The sequence below is a fragment of the Strigops habroptila genome, unplaced genomic scaffold, assembly GCF_004027225.2.
Source record: "Strigops habroptila isolate Jane unplaced genomic scaffold, bStrHab1.2.pri NW_022045629.1_ctg1, whole genome shotgun sequence".
Taxonomy (NCBI): domain Eukaryota; kingdom Metazoa; phylum Chordata; class Aves; order Psittaciformes; family Psittacidae; genus Strigops; species Strigops habroptila.
The window spans coordinates 181576-201697 of record NW_022651106.1 but is presented as its reverse complement, the minus strand read 5'-3'; the positions used below and the strand labels follow the sequence as shown (position 1 = coordinate 201697).

At 50.4% G+C, this 20122-nt stretch overlaps 12 gene segments (V, D, J or C); 5 read left to right on the top strand and 7 right to left on the bottom strand.

The window, feature by feature from the left end:
- Nucleotides 1–1200: 1200 nt before the first annotated feature.
- Nucleotides 1201–2083, bottom strand: LOC115603314. The segment is given in 2 exon segments: nucleotides 1201–1216; nucleotides 1851–2083. Coding segments are annotated over 2 exon segments (249 nt in total).
- A 1537-nt stretch (nucleotides 2084–3620) lies between these two features.
- LOC115603302 lies at nucleotides 3621–4059 on the top strand. The segment is given in 1 exon segment: nucleotides 3621–4059. A coding segment is annotated over 1 exon segment (439 nt).
- Nucleotides 4060–5048: 989 nt separating this feature from the next.
- Nucleotides 5049–5484, top strand: LOC115603301. The segment is given in 1 exon segment: nucleotides 5049–5484. A coding segment is annotated over 1 exon segment (436 nt).
- Nucleotides 5485–5876: 392 nt separating this feature from the next.
- Nucleotides 5877–6185, bottom strand: LOC115603300. The segment is given in 1 exon segment: nucleotides 5877–6185. A coding segment is annotated over 1 exon segment (309 nt).
- A 149-nt stretch (nucleotides 6186–6334) lies between these two features.
- On the top strand, nucleotides 6335–8146 carry LOC115603299. The segment is given in 2 exon segments: nucleotides 6335–6605; nucleotides 7736–8146. Coding segments are annotated over 2 exon segments (682 nt in total).
- Nucleotides 8147–8517: 371 nt separating this feature from the next.
- LOC115603298 lies at nucleotides 8518–8826 on the bottom strand. The segment is given in 1 exon segment: nucleotides 8518–8826. A coding segment is annotated over 1 exon segment (309 nt).
- Nucleotides 8827–9579: 753 nt separating this feature from the next.
- On the top strand, nucleotides 9580–11310 carry LOC115603297. The segment is given in 2 exon segments: nucleotides 9580–9938; nucleotides 11012–11310. Coding segments are annotated over 2 exon segments (658 nt in total).
- A 258-nt stretch (nucleotides 11311–11568) lies between these two features.
- Nucleotides 11569–12136, bottom strand: LOC115603296. The segment is given in 1 exon segment: nucleotides 11569–12136. A coding segment is annotated over 1 exon segment (568 nt).
- A 1625-nt stretch (nucleotides 12137–13761) lies between these two features.
- Nucleotides 13762–14781, bottom strand: LOC115603295. The segment is given in 2 exon segments: nucleotides 13762–14172; nucleotides 14778–14781. Coding segments are annotated over 2 exon segments (415 nt in total).
- A 169-nt stretch (nucleotides 14782–14950) lies between these two features.
- Nucleotides 14951–15259, top strand: LOC115603294. The segment is given in 1 exon segment: nucleotides 14951–15259. A coding segment is annotated over 1 exon segment (309 nt).
- A 392-nt stretch (nucleotides 15260–15651) lies between these two features.
- On the bottom strand, nucleotides 15652–16090 carry LOC115603293. The segment is given in 1 exon segment: nucleotides 15652–16090. A coding segment is annotated over 1 exon segment (439 nt).
- Nucleotides 16091–17017: 927 nt separating this feature from the next.
- On the bottom strand, nucleotides 17018–17462 carry LOC115603292. The segment is given in 1 exon segment: nucleotides 17018–17462. A coding segment is annotated over 1 exon segment (445 nt).
- Between the last annotated feature and the right edge of the window lie 2660 nt (nucleotides 17463–20122).

Sequence of the window (20122 nt, the reverse complement as noted above, 5' to 3'; positions counted from 1 at the left end):
TAATGAATAAAAATCATAAAGTTAATGCAATTAATACAATTAATAGCATGAATAGAATCCACTTAATAGCATTAATAGCCATCACCGGTGAGCGACGGTCCCCTCCTGTGCCCTCTGTCTGGGGCGGCCCCTTTTTGGGGCCAAACCCGCCCGCTTTGGGGTTTTCCCGCGCAGCTGCTGCTGCCAAAAATAGCCAATAATAGCCCCGAAACCCCAAAAAGGGCCTTTTTCAGCTCAAAATTAGGCCCGGCTCTCGTTTTCGGCCTTTTGATTCCAGCAGCTGCTTTCAGCACCTGAATTGCGGGGTAGAATGAACGTTATCCCCTCAATTAGGGCTAATAATTAAGTCTATTAGGGCTAATAATGGCGCATGTTAGGCCTTTCAATCAAATTTAAGCCCCAGCCGCCTACATTAGAGCGAATAATGAAGGCTATTAGGGCTAATAGTTAAGTTTATTAGGCTTATAATTCAGTTCATCCTCCATCCCCACTGAATTAGGGCTAATAATTAAGTCTATTAGGGCTAATAATTAAGTTTATTAGGCTTATAATTAATTTGTGCCCCATCCCCACTGAATTAGGGCTAATAATTAAGACTATTAGGCCTTATAATTCAATTTATTTCCCATCTACACTGTGTTAGGGCTAATAATTAAGACTATCAGGGCTAATAATTATGTTTGTTAGGCTAATAATTCGATGTATCCCCCATCCCCATTATTTTAGGGCTAATAAATAAGACCATTAGGGCTTCTTATTACATTTATCCCCTATGCCTGCTAAATTAGGGCTAATAAATAAGCCTATCAGGGCTAATAATTAAGTTTATTAGGCTAATAATTCAATTTATCCACCATTCCCACTATATTAGGGCTAATAAATAAGACCATTAGGGCTTCTTATTACATTTATCCCCCATCCCCACTATATTAGGGCTAATAAATAAGACCATTAGGGCTTCTTATTACATTTATCCCCCATCCCCACTATATTAGGGCTGATAAATAAGACCATTAGGGCTTCTTATTACATTTATCTCCCATCCTCACTATATTAGGGCTAATAATTAAGCCTATTAGTCCTAATAATCCCATTTATTTCCCATTTCCACTAACTTAGCCCTAATAATTAAGCCCTTTAAGGCCCCAAACCTGACCCATTGGTCACTATGGAGCCTTCCCCATAGACATGGTGCCACCATCACCCCCCACGTAGGACCAGGTAGGGGCTCGGGTTCGTTGCCTACATTGGCTACAATGGTGGTGGCACCTTGTATGCGCCATCGGTGAAGGGTCACCCCAAACCTCAACCATTTCTACCCAGATTTGGGGCAGAAACGGTCGAGGATCGGGGCAAAGGCTCAAGATATGAGGTGAATTGTTGAGATTTGGGCACCGAGGGACAAGATTTGAGGCGAATGGTTGAGATTTGGGGTGAAACCGGGTGAGATTTGGGACAAAACTGGTCGATACTTGGGGCGAACCCTTGGGGCTTTGGGCAAATGGCAGAGGTTGGGTGCCAATGGACAACAGTTCTGAGGTAAAACCTGTTGAGTTGGGGTCAAACTGGAGATATTTGTTGCCAATGGCCGAGGTTTGGAGCAAATAGTTGAGATTTGGGTTGTAAATGGTTGAGAATCAGGTCAAAGAGCCAAGCCCTGAGGTGAATTGTGGCCATGTGGGGCCAATGGCCGAGATTTGGGGCCAATGGGTGAGGTTTGGGGCCAAAGGCCGAGGTTTGGGGCAAAACCAGTTGATCCTTGAGACAAAAGCAGTCAAGGTTTTGGGCAACCTCTTGTGGCGTTGGTGCCACCACAAGCAGCACTATAACCACTAGCAGCTCTCTTCATGCAGTAGTAGGTGGCCGTGTCGTCGGTCGTGAGGCTGCTCATCTGCAGCGTGACCGTGCTCTGGGAGGTGTCCTTGGAGATGGTGAAGCGACCCTGCACCGATGGCGCGTAGTAGGTGTCATCATCATAGTCAATGCTTGCGACCCATTCGAGCCCCTGCCCTGGTGCTTGTCGCACCCATAGCATTGCGTAGCTGCTGAAGGTGAAGCCCGAGGCCTTGCAGAGGAGCCTCATGGACCCACCAGTGCTGAAGGGTCACAATTTGGAGCAGAAATGGTCAAACTTGGGGCAAAGAGCTGAAAAAGTCCCATTTTGGGGTTGAACCACTTGACATCTTGGTCAAAGAGCTGAGACCTGAGGTCAGTTGTGGCCATTTGGGGCCAATGGGTGAGGTTTGGGGCCAATGGGTGAGGTTTGGGTCAGGATCCGGCTACACCTTCAGTGACTACAGCTTGGGATGGATGTGACAAGCACCAGGGCAGGGGCTCGAATGGGTCGCAAGCATTAGCAGCACTGGTGGTTACACCTTGTATGCGCCATCGGTGCAGGGTCGCTTCACCATCTCCAGGGACACCTCCCAGAGCACGGTCACGCTGCAGATGAGCAGCCTCACGACCGAGGACACGGCCACCTACTACTGCGCGAAGAGTGCTGGTAGTGCTGGTGCTTATGGTGGCACCAAGGCCATCGCCATGAGCCAACCCCTTGTGCTGTGTCACTAAATCCCCCCCAGAAACCTTCACCCAGCCCAGAGCCTTGAGCCAAACCTCACCCATTGGCCCCAAACCTCGGCCCTTGGCCCCAAATGGCCACAATTTACCTCAGGGATTGGCTCTTTGGCCCGAATCTCAACCATTTTGGACCCAAATCGCAACTATTTGCTCCAAATCTCGACTATTTGCCCCAAATCTCAACCCTTTGCCTCAAACCTTGGCCATTGGCACCAAATATCTTCAGGTCGACTCCAAACTCAACAGGTTTTACCTCAGAACTGTTCTGCATTGGCACCAAACCTTCACCATTGGCCTCAAACCTGAACCACTGGCCTCAAACCTCAGCCATTGGCCCCAAATTTCAATTGTTTGGCCTAAAACTTGACCATTTTGGATCAATTCTCAACTGCTTTTGCTCCAAAGCTCGTGCTTCTCCACTGAATTTCAACCATTTACCCCAAACTCACTCATTTTTGCCCCAAACCTCAACAATTTGCCCCAAATCTAAATGGTTCACCTTAAATGTGGACCCTTGGAGGCCAAATCTCAACCATTTACCTCAAATCTTGATCTTTGGACCCCAAAATCAACTGTTTTGCCCCAAAACTCACCCACTTGCACTAAATATCAACCCTTTACCAAAAACCTCAACCACTTTTGCTCCAAACATCAAATCTTTGACCTAAAATTGGACCATTTCCACTAAATCTCAACAATTTGCCTCAAAACTTGACACTTTATGCCCAAATCTCAACAATTTGCCCCAAATCTAGACCCTTTATGCCCAAATCTCAACAATTTGCCCCAAATCTAGACCCTTTATGCCCAAATCTCAACAATTTGCCCCAAATCTTGACCCTTTGCCCCAAATTTCACCGTTTCTGACCCAAATATTCACCATTGGCCTCAAATCTCAATAGGTTTCACCGCAAACCTCTCCCATTGGTCACTATGGGCCCTTTCCCATAGACACGGTGCCACCATCACCCCCCAGGTAGGACCTGGCCCCATCCTGCTGGGGTGAGGACCACGGCGCTGCCCAGGAACCCATTGACTCAATGGGGTCTTCTTCTCCATCCATAGGTCTCCGGGCGGCCGTGACGCTGGTGGAGACCGGAGGTGACCTCCAGAGCCCTGGTGGGTCCCTGACGCTCGTCTGCAAGGCCTCGGGCTTCACCCTCAGCAGCTACCAAATGGGATGGATGCGACAAGCACCAGGGCAGGGGCTCGAGTTCGTCGCCTACATTAGCAGTAGTGGTGGTGGTAGCACTTATTGACACCAGTGGTGCTACCACCAGATACGCGCCATCGGTGGAGGGTCGCTTCACCATCTCCAAGGACGACTCCCAGAGCACGGTCACGCTGCAGATGAGCAGCCTCACGACTGACGACACGGCCACCTACTACTGCGCGAAGAGTTATGGTAGTGGTTATGGTGCTGCTTATGGTGGCACCAAGGCCATCGCCATGAGCCAACCCCTTGTGCTGTGTCACTAAATCCCCCCCAGAAACCTTCACCCAGCCCAGAGCCTTGAGCCAAACCTCACCCATTGGCCCCAAACCTCGGCCCTTGGCCCCAAATGGCCACAATTCACCTCAGGGCTTGGATCTTTGGCCCGAATCTCAACCATTTGGGGCTCAAATTTCAACTATTGGCTCCAAATCTCGACTATTTGCCCCAAATCTCAACCCTTTGCCTCAAACCTTGGCCATTGGCACCAAATATCTTCAGGTTGACTCCAAACTCAACAGGTTTTACCTCAGAACTGTTCTGCATTGGCACCAAACCTTCACCATTGGCCTCAAACCTGAACCACTGGCCTCAAACCTCAACCATTGGCCTCAAACCTCAACCATTGGCCCCCAAATTTCCATTGTTTGCCCTAAAACTTGACCATTTTGGATCAATTCTCAACTGGTTTTGCCCCAAACCTCGTCCTTCTCCACTGAATTTCATCCATTCACCCCAAACTCACCCATTTTTGCCCCAAACCTCAATGGTTTGCCTCAAATCTCAATGGTTTCCCTTAAATGTGAACACTTGGTGGCCAAATCACCACCATTTACCTCAAATCTTGACCGTTGGACCCCAAAATCAAAAGGTTTGCCCCAAAACTCACCCATTTGCACTAAATATCAACCCTTTACCATAATCCTCAACCACTTCTGCTCCAAACATCAAATCTTTGACCTAAAATTGGACCATTTCCACTAAATCTTAACAATTTTCCCCAAATCCTTAGCCTTCATGCCCAAATCTCAACAATTTGCCTTAAATCTTGAGTCTTTGCCCCAAATTTGATTGTTTCTGCTCCAAATTTTGACTATATTCACTAAATCTCCACAGGTTTTACCCCAAACTTCTCCCATTGGGTTCCTGTGGGCCCTTTCCCATAGACACGGTGCCACCATCACCCCCCAGGTAGGACCTGGCCCCATCCTGCTGGGGTGAGGACCACGGCGCTGCCCAGGAACCCATTGACTCAATGGGGTCTTCTTCTCCATCCATAGGTCTCCGGGCGGCCGTGACGCTGGTGGAGACCGGAGGTGACCTCCAGAGCCCTGGTGGGTCCCTGACGCTCGTCTGCAAGGCCTCGGGCTTCACCCTCAGCAGCTACAACATGGAATGGGTGCGACAAGCACCAGGGCAGGGGCTCGAGTTCGTCGCAGAAATTACCAGTAGTGGTGGTAGCACCTAATGACACCAGTGGTGCTACCACCTACTACGCGCCATCGGTGCAGGGTCGCTTCACCATCTCCAAGGACGACTCCCAGAGCACGGTCACGCTGCAGATGAGCAGCCTCACGACCGACGACACGGCCACCTACTACTGCGCGAAGGTTGCTGGTAGTGGTTATTATGGTGCTTATGGTGACACCAAGGCCATCGCCATGAGCCAACCCCTTGTGCTGTGTCACTAAATCCCCCCCAGAAACCTTCACCCAGCCCAGAGCCTTGAGCCAAACCTCACCCATTGGCCCCAAACCTCGGCCCTTGGCCCCAAATGGCCACAATTCACCTCAGGGATTGGCTCTTTGACCCGAATCTCAACCATTTTGGACCCAAATCGCAACTATTTTCTCCAAATCTCAAATATTTGCCTCAAACTTAGGCCTTTTGCACCAAATCTTGACTGTTTGACCCCAAACTGAACAGGTTTTACCTCGAGATGAGAATCAGGTCAAAGAGCCAAGCCCTGAGGTGAATCGTGGCCATATGGGGCCAATGGGTGAGGTTTGGGGCCAATGGCCAAGGTTTGGGGCCAATCGCTGAGGTTTGGGGCAAAACCAGTTGATCCTTGAGACAAAAGCAGTCAAGGTTTTGGGCAACCTCTTGTGACGTTGGTGCCACTATAAGCAGCACTATAACCACTACCAGACTCCTTCACGCAGTAGTAGGTGGCCGTGTCCTCGGTCGTGAGGCTGCTCATCTGCAGCGTGACCGTGCTCTGGGAGGTGTCCCTGGAGATGGTGAAGCGACCCTCCACCGATGCCGCGTACTTGGTGTGACCATCACTGTCAATGGTTGCGACCCATTCGAGCCCCTGCCCTGGTGCTTGTCGCACCCATCCCATTGCGTAGCTGCTGAAGGTGAAGCCCGAGGCCTTGCAGAGGAGCCTCATGGACCCACCAGTGCTGAAGGGTCACGATTTGGAGCAGAAATGGTCAAACTTGGGGCAAAGAGCTGAAAAAGTCCCATTTTGGGGTTGAACCACTTGACATCTTGGTCAAAGAGCTGAGACCTGAGGTGAATTGTGGCCGTTTGGGGCCAATGGGTGAGGTTTGGGGCCAATGGGTGAGGTTTGGGTCAGAATCCGGCTACACCTTCAGTGACTACAGCTTGGGATGGATGCGACAAGCACCAGGGCAGGGGCTCGAGTTTGTCGCACGCATTAGCAGTAGTGGTGGTACCACCAGATACGCGCCATCGGTGCAGGGTCGCTTCACCATCTCCAGGGACACCTCCCAGAGCACGGTCACGCTGCAGATGAGCAGCCTCACGACTGACGACACGGCCACCTACTACTGCGCGAAGGAAGCTGGTAGTGGTGGTGCTGGTGCTGCTTATGGTGACACCAAGGCCATCGCCATGAGCCAACCCCTTGTGCTGTGTCACTAAATCCCCCCCAGAAACCTTCACCCAGCCCAGAGCCTTGAGCCAAACCTCACCCATTGGCCCCAAACCTCGGCCCTTGGCCCCAAATGGCCACAATTCACCTCAGGGCTTGTCTCTTTGACCCAAATCTCAAACATTTCGGACCCAAATTGCAACTATTTGCTCCGAATTCCAACTATTTGCCCCAAATCTCAACTATTTACCTCAAACCTTGGCCATTGGCAACAAATATCTTCAGTTTGACCCCAAACTCAACAGGTTTTACCTCAGAACTGTTCTCCATTGGCACCAAACCTTCACCATTGCCCCCAAACCTCAACCACTGGCCTCAAGTTTCAACTCTTTGCCCTGAAACTTGACCATTTGGGCTCAATTCTCAACTGGTTTTGCCCCAGACCTTGTCCTTATCCACTAAAATTCAACCAATCACCCCAAATCACCCATTTTTGCCCGAAACCTCAATAATTTGCCCCAAATCTAAATGGTTCGCCTTAAGTGCGGACCCTTGGAGGCCAAATCTCAACCATTTACCTCAAATCTTGACCCTTTATGCCCAAAATCAAAAGGTTTGCCTCAAAACCTGACCGTTCGCACTAAATATCAACCCTTCAGCACAAACCTCAACCACTTTTGCTCCAAACATCAAATCTTTGACCTAAAATTGGACCATTTCCACTAAATCTCAACAATTTGCCTCAAAACTTGACACTTTATGCCCAAATCTCAACAATTTGCCCCAAATCTAGACCCTTTATGCCCAAATCTCAACAATTTGCCCCAAATCTAGACCCTTTATGCCCAAATCTCAACAATTTGCCCCAAATCTTGACCCTTTGCCCCAAATTTCACCATTTCTGACCCAAATATTCACCATTGGCCTCAAATCTCAATAGGTTTCACCGCAAACCTCTCCCATTGGTCACTATGGGCCCTTTCCCATAGACACGGCGCCACCATCACCCCCCAGGTAGGACCTGGCCCCATCCTGCTGGGGTGAGGACCACGGCGCTGCCCAGGAACCCATTGACTCAATGGGGTCTTCTTCTCCATCCATAGGTCTCTGGGCGGCCGTGACGCTGGTGGAGACCGGAGGTGACCTCCAGAGCCCTGGTGGGTCCCTGACGCTCGTCTGCAAGGCCTCGGGCTTCACCCTCAGCAGCTACAGCATGGAATGGGTGCGACAAGCACCAGGGCAGGGGCTCGAGTACATCGCACACATTAACAGTGGTGATGGTAGCACCTATTGACACCAGTGGTGGTACCACCAGATACGCACCATCGGTGGAGGGTCGCTTCACCATCTCCAAGGACGACTCCCAGAGCACGGTAACGCTGCAGATGAGCAGCCTCACGACCGACGACACGGCCACCTACTACTGCGCGAAGAGTTATGGTAGTGGTTATGGTGCTGCTTATGGTGGCACCAAGGCCATCGCCATGAGCCAACCCCTTGTGCTGTGTCACTAAATCCCCCCCAGAAACCTTCACCCAGCCCAGAGCCTTGAGCCAAACCTCACCCATTGGCCCCAAACCTCGGCCCTTGGCGCCAAATGGCCACAATTCACCTCAGGGCTTGGCTCTTTGACCCGAATCTCAACTGTTTTGGACCCAAATCACAACTATTTGCCTCAAACCTTGGCCTTTTGCACCAAATCTTGACTGTTTGACCCCAAACTGAACAGGTTTTACCTCGAGGCGAGAATCAGGTCAAAGAGCCAAGCCCTGAGGTGAATTGTGGCCATTTGGGGCCAATGGCCAAGGTTTCGGGCCACTGGGTGAGGTTTTGGCCAATGGCCGAGGTTTGGGGCAAAACCAGTTGATCCTTGAGACAAAAGCAGTCAAGGTTTTGGGCAACCTCTTGTGACGTTGGTGCCACCACAAGCAGCACTATAACCACCACGAGCTCTCTTCGTGCAGTAGTAGGTGGCCGTGTCGTCGGTCGTGAGGCTGCTCATCTGCAGCGTGACCGTGCTCTGGGAGGTGTCCCTGGAGATGGTGAAGCGACCCTGCACCGATGGCGCGTAGTAGGTGTCACCATCATTGTCAATGGTTGCGACCCATTCGAGCCCCTGCCCTGGTGCTTGTCGCACCCATAGCATTGCGTAGCTGCTGAAGGTGAAGCCCGAGGCCTTGCAGAGGAGCCTCATGGACTCACCAGTGCTGAAGGGTCACGATTTGGAGCAGAAATGGTCAAACTTGGGGCAAAGAGTTGAAAAAGTCCCATTTTGGGGTTGAACCACTTGAGATCTTGGTCAAAGAGCCGAGACCTGAGGTCAGTTGTGGCCGTTTGGGGCCAATGGGTGAGGTTTGGGGCCAATGGGTGAGGTTTGGGTCAGGATCCGGATTCACCTTCAGTGACAGGGCTTGACTCTCTGACCCAAATCTCCCCTGGTTTCACCCCACACCTCATCCATTCCCACTGGATTTCAAGCAGTTTTGCCCTAAACATCAACTGTTTGCCTCAAATGTCACCGATTTGGCCCCAGTCTTGACCCTGGTGCAGAAATCTCAACAATTGACCTCAAATCTTGATCTTTGGACCTCAAAATCAACTGTTTTGCCCCAAAAATCACCCATTTGCACTAAATACCAACCCTTTACCACAAAACTAAACCTTTTGTTTGCCCCAAATCTCAAATATTTGCCATGAAAATTCGACATTTTCACTAAATCTCAACAATTTGCACCAAATCTTGAGTCTTTGCCCCAAATTTGACTGTTTCTGCTCCAAATTCTGACTATATTCACTAAATCTCCAGAGGTTTTACCCCAAACCTCTCCCATTGGGTTCCTGTGGGCCCTTTCCCATAGACACGGTGCCACCATCACCCCCCAGGTAGGACCTGGCCCCATCCTGCTGGGGTGAGGACCACGGCGCTGCCCAGGAACCCATTGACTCAATGGGGTCTTCTTCTCCATCCATAGGTCTCCGGGCGGCCGTGACGCTGGTGGAGACCGGAGGTGACCTCCAGAGCCCTGGTGGGTCCCTGACGCTCGTCTGCAAGGCCTCGGGCTTCACCCTCAGCAGCTACGGCATGGGATGGGCGCGACAAGCACCAGGGCAGGGGCTCGAGTTCGTCGCAAGCATTTACAGTGGTGGTGGCACCTATTAATGTCAATGCTGGTACCACCGGATACGCGGCATCGGTGCAGGGTCGCTTCACCATCTCCAGGGACAACTCCCAGAGCACGGTCACGCTGCAGATGAGCAGCCTCACGACTGACGACACGGCCACCTACTACTGCGCGAAGGATGCTGGTAGTGGTGGTGCTGGTGGTGCTGCTTATGGTGGCACCAAGGCCATCGCCATGAGCCAACCCCTTGTGCTGTGTCACTAAATCCCCCCCAGAAACCTTCACCCAGCCCAGAGCCTTGAGCCAAACCTCACCCATTGGCCCCAAACCTCGGCCCTTGGCCCCAAATGGCCACAATTCACCTCAGGGCTTGGCTCTTTGGCCTGAATCTCAACCATTTTGGACCCAAATCGCAACTATTGGCTCCAAGTCTCAACTATTTGGCCCAAATCTCAACCCTTTGCCTCAAACCTTGGCCATTGGCGCCAAATATCTTCAGGTTCACCCCAAACTCAACAGGTTTTACCTCAGAACTCTTGTCCATTGGCACCAAACCTTCACCATTGCCCTTAAACCTCAACCACTGGCCTCAAACCTCAACCATTGGCCACAAGTTTCAATTGTTTGCCCTATAACTTGACCATTTTGGATCAATTCTCAACTGCTTTTGCCCCAAACCTCGTCCTTCTCCACTGAATTTCAACCATTCACCCCAAACTCACCCATTTTTGCCTGAAACCTCAACAATTTGCTCCAAATCTCAATGGTTTGCCATAAATGTGGATACTTGGAGGCCAAATCTCAACCATTTACCTCAAATCCTGACCCTTTATGCCCCAAAATCAACATTTTTGCCTCAAATCTTGACCGTTTGCACTGAATATCAACCCTTTACCACAACCCTCAACCACTTTTGCTCCAAACATCAAATCTTTGACCTAAAATTGGACCATTTCCACTAAATCTCAACAATTTGCCTCAAAACTTGACCCTTTATGCCCAAATCTCAACAATATTCACAAGTTTGGACCCTTTGCCCCTAATTTGAGTGTTTCTGACCCAAATCTTCACCATTGGCCCCAAATCTCCACAGCTTTCACCCCAAACCTCTCCCATTGGGTTCCTGTGGGCCCTTTCCCATAGACACGGTGCCACCATCACCCCCCAGGTAGGACCTGGCCCCATCCTGCTGGGGTGAGGACCACGGCGCTGCCCAGGAACCCATTGACTCAATGGGGTCTTCTTCTCCATCCATAGGTCTCCGGGCGGCCGTGACGCTGGTGGAGACCGGAGGTGACCTCCAGAGCCCTGGTGGGTCCCTGACGCTCGTCTGCAAGGCCTCGGGCTTCACCCTCAGCAGCTACGGCATGGAATGGGCACGACAAGCACCAGGGCAGGGGCTCGAGTTCGTCGCAGGCATTAGCTACAATGGTGCTTACACCAGGTACGTGCCATCGGTGAAGGGTCACCCCAAACCTCAACCATTTCTACCCAGATTTGGGGCAGAAATGGTCGAAGTTCAGGGCAAAGGCTCAAGATATGAGGTGAATTGTTGAGATTTGGGCACCGAGGGACAAGATTTGAGGCGAATGGTTGAGATTTGGGGTGAAACCGGGTGAGATTTGGGACAACACTGGTCGATACTTGGGGCGAACCCTTGGGGCTTTGGGCAAATGGCGGAGGTTGGGTGCCAATGGACAACAGTTCTGAGGTGAAACCTGTTGAGTTGGGGTCAAACTGGAGATATTTGTTGCCAATGGCCCAGGTTTGGAGCAAATAGTTGAGATTTGGGTCCAAAATGGTTGAGAATCAGGTCAAAGAGCCAAGCCCTGAGGTGAATTGTGGCCATGTGGGGCCAATGGCCGAGATTTGGGGCCAATGGGTGAGGTTTGGGGCCAATGGCCGAGGTTTGGGGCAAAACCAGTTGATCCTTGAGACAAAAGCAGTCCAGGTTTTGGGCAACCTCTTGTGACGTTGGTGCCACCATAAGCACCAGCACCAGCACCATAATAACCACCACCAGCTCTCTTCACGCAGTAGTAGGTGGCCGTGTCCTCGGTCGTGAGGCTGCTCATCTGCAGCGTGACCGTGCTCTGGGAGGTGTCCCTGGAGATGGTGAAGCGACCCTGCACCGATGGCGCGTAGTAGGTGGTAGCACCACTGGTGTCATTAGGTGCTACCACCACTACTGGTAATTTCTGCGACGAACTCGAGCCCCTGCCCTGGTGCTTGTCGCACCCATTCCATGCTGTAGCTGCTGAGGGTGAAGCCCGAGGCCTTGCAGACGAGCGTCAGGGACCCACCAGGGCTCTGGAGGTCACCTCCGGTCTCCACCAGCGTCACGGCCGCCCGGAGACCTATGGATGGAGAAGAAGACCCCATTGAGTCAATGGGTTCCTGGGCAGCGCCGTGGTCCTCACCCCAGCAGGATGGGGCCAGGTCCTACCTGGGGGGTGATGGTGGCACCGTGTCTATGGGAAAGGGCCCATAGTGACCAATGGGAGAGGTTTGGGGTGAAAGCTGTGGAGATTTGGGGCCAATGGTGAAGATTTGGGTCAGAAACAGTGAAATTTGGGGCAAAGGGTCAAGATTTGGTGCAAATTGTTGAGATTTGGGCATAAAGGGTCAAGTTTTGAGGCAAATTGTTGAGATTTAGTGGAAATGGTCCAATTTTAGGTCAAAGATTTGATGTTTGGAGCAAAAGTGGTTGAGGTTTGTGGTAAAGGGTTGATATTCAGTGTGAACAGTCAAGTTTTGAGGCAAAAATGTTGATTTTGGGCATAAAGGGTCAGGATTTGAGGTAAATGGTTGAGATTTGGCCTCCAAGGGTTCACATTTAAGGTGAACCATTTAGATTTGGGGCAAATTGTTGAGGTTTGTGGCAATAATGGGTGAGTTTGGGGTGAATGGTTGAAATTCAGTGGAGAAGGACGAGGTTTGGGGCAAAAGCAGTTGAGAATTGATCCAAAATGGTCAAGTTTTAGGGCGAACAATTGAAACTTGCGGCCAAGATCCCATTGAGTCAATGGGTTCCTGGGCAGCGCCGTGGTCCTCACCCCAGCAGGATGGGGCCAGGTCCTACCTGGGGGGTGATGGTGGTGCCGTGTCTATGGGAAAGGCCCCACAGGAACCCAAAGGGAGAGGTTTGGGGTGAAACCTGTGGAGATTTGGGGCCAATGGTGAAGATTTGGGTCAGAAACGGTGGAATTTGAGGCAAAGAGTCAAGATTTGGTGCATATTGTTGAGATTTGGGCATAAAGGGTCAAGATTTGGGGTGAATTGTTGAGATTTGGGCATAAAGGCTAAGGATTTGAAGCAAATTTTTGAGATTTAGTGGAAATGGTCCAATTTTAGGTCAAAGATTTGATGTTTGGAGCAAAAGTGGTTGAGGGTTGTGGTAAAGGGTTGATATTTAGTGCAAATGGGTGAGTTTTGGGGCAAACCTTTTGATTTTGAGGTCAAAGGATCAAGATTTGAGGTAAATGGTTGAGATTTGGCCTCCAAGTGTCCACATTTAAGGCGAACCATTGAGATTTGAGGCAAACCATTGAGGTTTGGGGCACAAATGGGTGAGTTTGGGGTGAATGGTTGAAATTCAGTGGAGAAGGATGAGGTTTGGAGCAAAACCAGTTCAGAATTGATTGAAAATGGTCAAGTTTCAGGGCAAAGAGTTGAAACTTGAGGCCAGCGGTTGAGGTTTGGGGGCAATGGTGAAGGTTTGATGCCAATGGACAAGAGTTCTGAGGTAAAACCTGTTGAGTTTGGGGTCAACCTGAAGATATTTGGTGCCAATGGCCGAGGTTTGAGGCAAAGGGTTGTGATTTGGGGCAAATAGGTGGAATTCGGAGCAAATAGTTGCGATTTGGGTCCAAAACAGTTGAGATTCGGGTCAAAGAGCCAAGCCCTGAGGTGAATTGTGGCCATTTGGGGCCAAGGGCCGAGGTTTGGGGCCAATGGGTGAGGTTTGGCTCAAGGCTCTGGGCTGGGTGAAGGTTTCTGGGGGGGATTTAGTGACACAGCACAAGGGGTCGGCTCATGGCGATGCCCTTGGGGCCACCATAAGTACCAGCACTACCACCATAAGCACTCTTCGCGCAGTAGTAGGTGGCCGTGTCCTCGGTCGTGAGGCTGCTCATCTGCAGCGTGACCGTGCTCTGGGAGGTGTCCCTGGAGATGGTGAAGCGACCCTGCACCGATGGCGCGTACTCGGTGTAACCACCACTGGTGTCAATAGGTGCTACCACCACTACTGGTAATTTCTGCGACGAACTCGAGCCCCTGCCCTGGTGCTTGTCGCACCCATTCCATGTTGTAGCTGCTGAGGGTGAAGCCCGAGGCCTTGCAGACGAGCGTCAGGGACCCACCAGGGCTCTGGAGGTCACCTCCGGTCTCCACCAGCGTCACGGCCGCCCAGAGACCTATGGATGGAGAAGAAGACCCCATTGAGTCAATGGGTTCCTGGGCAGCGCCGTGGTCCTCACCCCAGCAGGATGGGGCCAGGTCCTACCTGGGGGGTGATGGTGGCACCGTGTCTATGGGAAAGGGCCCACAGGAACCCAATGGGAGAGGTTTGGGGTGAAAGCTGTGGAGATTTAGTGAATATAGTCAGAATTTGGAGCAGAAACAGTCAAATTTGGGGCGAAGACTCAAGATTTGGTGCAAATTGTTGAGATTTAGTGAAAATGTCGAATTTTCATGGCAAATATTTGAGATTTGGGGCAAACAAAAGGTTTAGTTTTGTGGTGAAGGGTTGGTATTTAGTGCAAATGGGTGATTTTTGGGGCAAAAGAGTTGATTTTGAGGTCCAAAGATCAAGATTTGAGGTCAATTGTTGAGATTTCTGCACCAGGGTCAAGACTGGGGCCAAATCGGTGGCATTTGAGGCAAACAGTTGATGTTTAGGGCAAAACTGCTTGAAATCCAGTGGGAATGGATGAGGTGTGGGGTGAAACCAGGGGAGATTTGGGTCAGAGAGTCAAGCCCTGTCACTGAAGGTGAAGCCGGATCCTGACCCAAACCTCACCCATTGGCCCCAAACCTCACCCATTGGCCCCAAACGGCCACAACTGACCTCAGGTCTCGGCTCTTTGACCAAGATCTCAAGTGGTTCAACCCCAAAATGGGACTTTTTCAACTCTTTGCCCCAAGTTTGACCATTTCTGCTCCAAATCGTGACCCTTCAGCACTGGTGAGTCCATGAGGCTCCTCTGCAAGGCCTCGGGCTTCACCTTCAGCAGCTACGCAATGGAATGGGTGCGACAAGCACCAGGGCAGGGGCTCGAATGGGTCGCAACCATTGACAGTGATGGTTACACCAAGTACGCGCCATCGGTGCAGGGTCGCTTCACCATCTCCAGGGACACCTCCCAGAGCACGGTCACGCTGCAGATGAGCAGCCTCACGACCGAGGACACGGCCACCTACTACTGCACGAAGAGAGCTCGTGGTGGTTATAGTGCTGCTTATAGTGGCACCAACGTCACAAGAGGTTGCCCAAAACCTTGACTGCTTTTGTCTCAAGGATCAACTGGTTTTGCCCCAAACCTCGGCTATTGGCCTCAAACCTTGGCCATTGGCCCCAAACCTTGGCTATTAGCCCCAAATGGCCACAATTCACCTCAGGGCTTGGCTCTTTGGCGTGATTCTCGCCTCGACGTAAAACCTGTTCAGTTTGGGGTCAAACAGTCAAGATTTGGTGCAAAAGACCAAAGTTTGAGGCAAATATTTGAGATTTGGAGCAAATAGTTGCGATTTGTGCCCAAAATAGTTGAGATTCGGGCCAAAGAGCCAAGCCCTGAGGTGAATTGTGGCCATTTGGCGCCAAGGGGCGAGGTTTGGGGCCAATGGGTGAGGTTTGGCTCAAGGCTCTGGGCTGGGTGAAGGTTTCTGGGGGGGATTTAGTGACACAGCACAAGGGGTTGGCTCATGGCGATGGCCTTGGTGCCACCATAAGCAGCACCAGCACTACCACTACCATAAGCCTTCGCGCAGTAGTAGGTGGCCGTGTCCTCGGTCGTGAGGCTGCTCATCTGCAGCGTGACCGTGCTCTGGGAGTTGTCCCTGGAGATGGTGAAGCGACCCTGCACCGATGGCGCGTATCTGGTGGTAGCACCACTGGTGTCATTAGGTGCCACCACCACCACTGCTAATGCCTGCGACGAACTCGAGCCCCTGCCCTGGTGCTTGTCGCATCCATCCCATGTCGTAGCTGCTGAGGGTGAAGCCCGAGGCCTTGCAGACGAGCGTCAGGGACCCACCAGGGCTCTGGAGGTCACCTCCGGTCTCCACCAGCGTCACGGCCGCCCGGAGACCTATGGATGGAGAAGAAGACCCCATTGAGTCAATGGGTTCCTGGGCAGTGCCGTGGTCCTCACCCCAGCAGGATGGGGCCAGGTCCTACCTGGGGGGTGATGGTGGCACCGTGTCTATGGGAAAGGGGCCACAGGAACCCAATGGGAGAGGTTTGGGGTGAAACCTGTGGAGATTTGGGGCCAATGGTCAAGATTTGGGTCAGAAACAGTCAAATTAGGGGCAAAGGGTCAGGATTTGGTGCAAATTGTTGAGATTTGGGCATAAAGGGTCAGGATTTGAGACAAATTGTTGAGATTTAGTGGAAATGGACCAATTTTAGATCAAAGATTTGATGTTCGGAGCAAAAGCGGCTGAGCATTACAGTAAAGGGTTGATATTTAGTGCAAATGGGTGAGTTTGGTGCAAACCTTTTGATTTTAGGGTCCAAAGATCAAGATTTGAGGTAAATGGTTGAGATTTGGCCTCCAAGGGTCCACATTTATAGCAAACCATTGAGATTTGAGGCAAACCATTGAGGTTTGGGGCAAAAATGGGTGAGTTTGGGGTGAATGGTTGAAATTCAGTGGAGAAGGACGAGGTTTGGAGCAAAACCAGTTGAGAATTGAGCCCAAATGGTCAAGATTTAAGGCAAAGAGTTGAAACTTGTGGTCAGCGATTGAGGTTTGGTGCCAATGGTTGAGATAGGGTGCCAATGGACAAGAGTTCTGAGGTAAAACCTGTTGAGTTTGGGGTCAAACTGAAGATATTTGGTGCCAATGGCCAAGGTTTGAGGCAAATAGTTGAGATTTGGGGCACATAGTTGCGATTGGGGTCCAAAATGGTTGAGATTCAGGTCAAAGAGCCAAGCCCTGAGGTGAATTGTGGCCATTTGGGGCCAAGGGCCGAGGTTTGGGGCCAATGGGTGAGGTTTGGCTCAAGTCTCTGGGCTGGGTGAAGGTTTCTGGGGGGGATTTAGTGACACAGCACAAGGGGTTGGCTCATGGCGATGGCCTTGGTGCCACCATAAGCACCAGCACTACCAGCACTACCACCATAAGCATCCTTCGCACAGTAGTAGGTGGCCGTGTCCTCGGTCGTGAGGCTGCTCATCTGCAGCGTGACCGTGCTCTGGGAGTTGTCCCTGGAGATGGTGAAGCGACCCTGCACCGATGCCGCGTATCTGGTGGTACCACCACTGGTGTCATTAGGTGCCACCACCATCACTGTCAATTTGTGCGACGTACTCGAGCCCCTGCCCTGGTGCTTGTCACATCCATCCCATGTAGTAGTCGCTGAGGGTGAAGCCCGAGGCCTTGCAGACGAGCGTCAGGGACCCACCAGGGCTCTGGAGGTCACCTCCGGTCTCCACCAGCGTCACGGCCGCCCGGAGACCTATGGATGGAGAAGAAGACCCCATTGAGTCAATGGGTTCCTGGGCAGCGCCGTGGTCCTCACCCCAGCAGGATGGGGCCAGGTCCTACCTGGGGGGTGATGGTGGCACCGTGTCTATGGGAAAGGGCCCCCAGGAACCCAATGGGAGAGGTTTGGGGTGAAACCTGTGGAGATTTGTGGCCAATGGTCAAGATTTGGTTTAGAAATGGTGAAATTAGGGGCAAAGGGTCAAGATTTGGTGCAAATTGTTGAGATTTGGGCATAAAGGGTCAAGATTTGGGGTGAATTGTTGAGACTTGGGCATAAAGGGCCAAGATTTGGGGCATATTGTTGAGATTTGGGCATAAAGGGTCAGGATTTGGGGCAAATTGTTGAGATTTAGTGGAAATGGTCCAATTTTAGGTCAAAGATTTGATGTTTGGTGCAAAAGTGGTTGAGGGTTGTGGTAAATGGTTGATATTCAGTGCAAATGGGTGAGTTTTGGGGCAAACCTTTTGATTTTTGGGTCTAACAATCAAGATTTGAGGTAAATGGTTGAGATTTGGCCTCCAAGTGTCTACATTTAAGGGAAACCATTTAGATTTGAGGCAAACCATTGAAGTTTGGGGCAAAAATGGGTGAGTTTGTTGTGAGTGGTTGAAATTCAGTGGAGAAGGATGAGGTTTGGAGCAAAACCAGTTGAGAATTGAGCCCAAATGGTCAAGATTTCAGGCAAAGAGTTGAAACTTGGGGTCAATGGTTGAGGTTTGAGGCCAGTGGTTGAGGTTTGAGGGCAATGGTGAATGTTTGGTGCCAATGGAGAACAGTTCTGAGGTAAAACCTGTTGAGTTTGGGGTCAAACTGAGGGTATTTGGTGCCAATGGACAAGAGTTCTGAGGTAAAACCTATTGAGTTTGGAGTCAACCTGAAGATATTTGGTGCCAATGGCCAAAGTTTGAGGTAAATAGTTGAGATTTGGAGCAAATAGTTGGAATTCGGAGCAAATAGTTGCAATTTGGGTCCAAAATGGTTGAGATTCAGGCCAAAGAGCCAAGCCCTGAGGTGAATTGTGGCCATTTGGGGCCAAGGGCCGAGGTTTGGGGCCAATGGGTGAGGTTTGGCTCAAGGCTCTGGGCTGGGTGAAGGTTTCTGGGGGGGATTTAGTGACACAGCACAAGGGGTTGGCTCATGGCGATGGCCTTGGTGCCGCCATAAGCACCATAATAACCACTACCAGCAACCTTCGCGCAGTAGTAGGTGGCCGTGTCCTCGGTCGTGAGGCTGCTCATCTGCAGCGTGACCGTGCTCTGGGAGTTGTCCCTGGAGATGGTGAAGCGACCCTCTACCGATGGCGTGTAGAAGGTGCTACCACCACTGGTGTCAATAGGTGCCACCACCATCATCGTCAATGCTTGCGACCCATTCGAGCCCCTGCCCTGGTGCTTGTCGCATCCATGCCATGGCGTAGTCACTGAAGGTGCCAATGGATGAGGTTTGGGCCCGGGTCCGGCTTCACCTTCAGCAATATTTCCCCCCAAATCCCAACATTCTCCCCCAGATCCCAATATTTTTCCCCAAAATCCCAACATTTTCCCTCAAATCCCAAGATTTTCCTTCCGAATCCCAATATTTTCCCCTAAATACCAACCTTTTCCCCCAAATCCCAATATTATCGCCTAAAACTCCATCTTTTCCCCAAAATCTCAACATTTCCCCCCGAATTCAAATATTTTCAAAAACCCCCTAAAATTTTCCCCTAAATCCCAATATTCCCCCCCAAGTCCCAACTTCTTCCACCAAATTGAAATATTTTCCCCCAAATACCAGTATTTTCCCCAAAACACCAATATTTTCCCCAAAATACCACTGTTTTCCTCTAAAATCACAATATTTCCCCCCAAATCCCAATATTTTCCCCAAAATCCCAACTTCTTCCCCAAACTCTCATCATCTTCCCCCAAATTTGATTATTTGCTCCAAAAATCCCAGTATTTCCCCTCAAATCCCAACGTTTTCCTCAAAAATCCCAGTATTTTCCCCCAAATCCCAACATTTTCCCCCAAAATTCCAACTTCTTCCCCAAAATCCCAGTATTTTACCCCAAATCCTTATCCTAAGCTTGGGCAGCTCTTCCTCACATCCCGATTGATGCATTGAAGTAAGGAGTGCCTGGAAGTGATTGCAATGAATTAATCCATTATTTATGATTCATTAATTAATGCTATTACTATAATGAAATATTAATTAATCGATATTAATGTTAATATTAATAATAATTATCTATAAATCAGGACATTGCAGAGATTGTGATTCATTAATTCAGGGTCTCTAAATGATAAGGGTACTGCAGTGATTGCAATTAATTAATTGATTCACTATCAATAAATGATAAGGACCTATCAGAGCTTGTAATTAATTAATCCAGTGTCAATAAATCAGGGCAATGAAGAGATTAATGATAATTAATAGTTAATTGCAGTTCATTAATTCCATGTATGGGGTGAACCAGGGCTCTGCAGTGATTGCAATGGCTTAATTCAGGCTCTATAAATGATAAGGGCAGTGCAGCGATTGCAGTTAATCAGTTAATTCACCCCAATTAATCAGGGCTCTGCAGTGATTGCGATTAATGACCCCTATTAATTAATTAATTAACTAGTCGAGCCTTGTTATTCACTAACCCAGCGCCCACCTGCCACTGAGCCC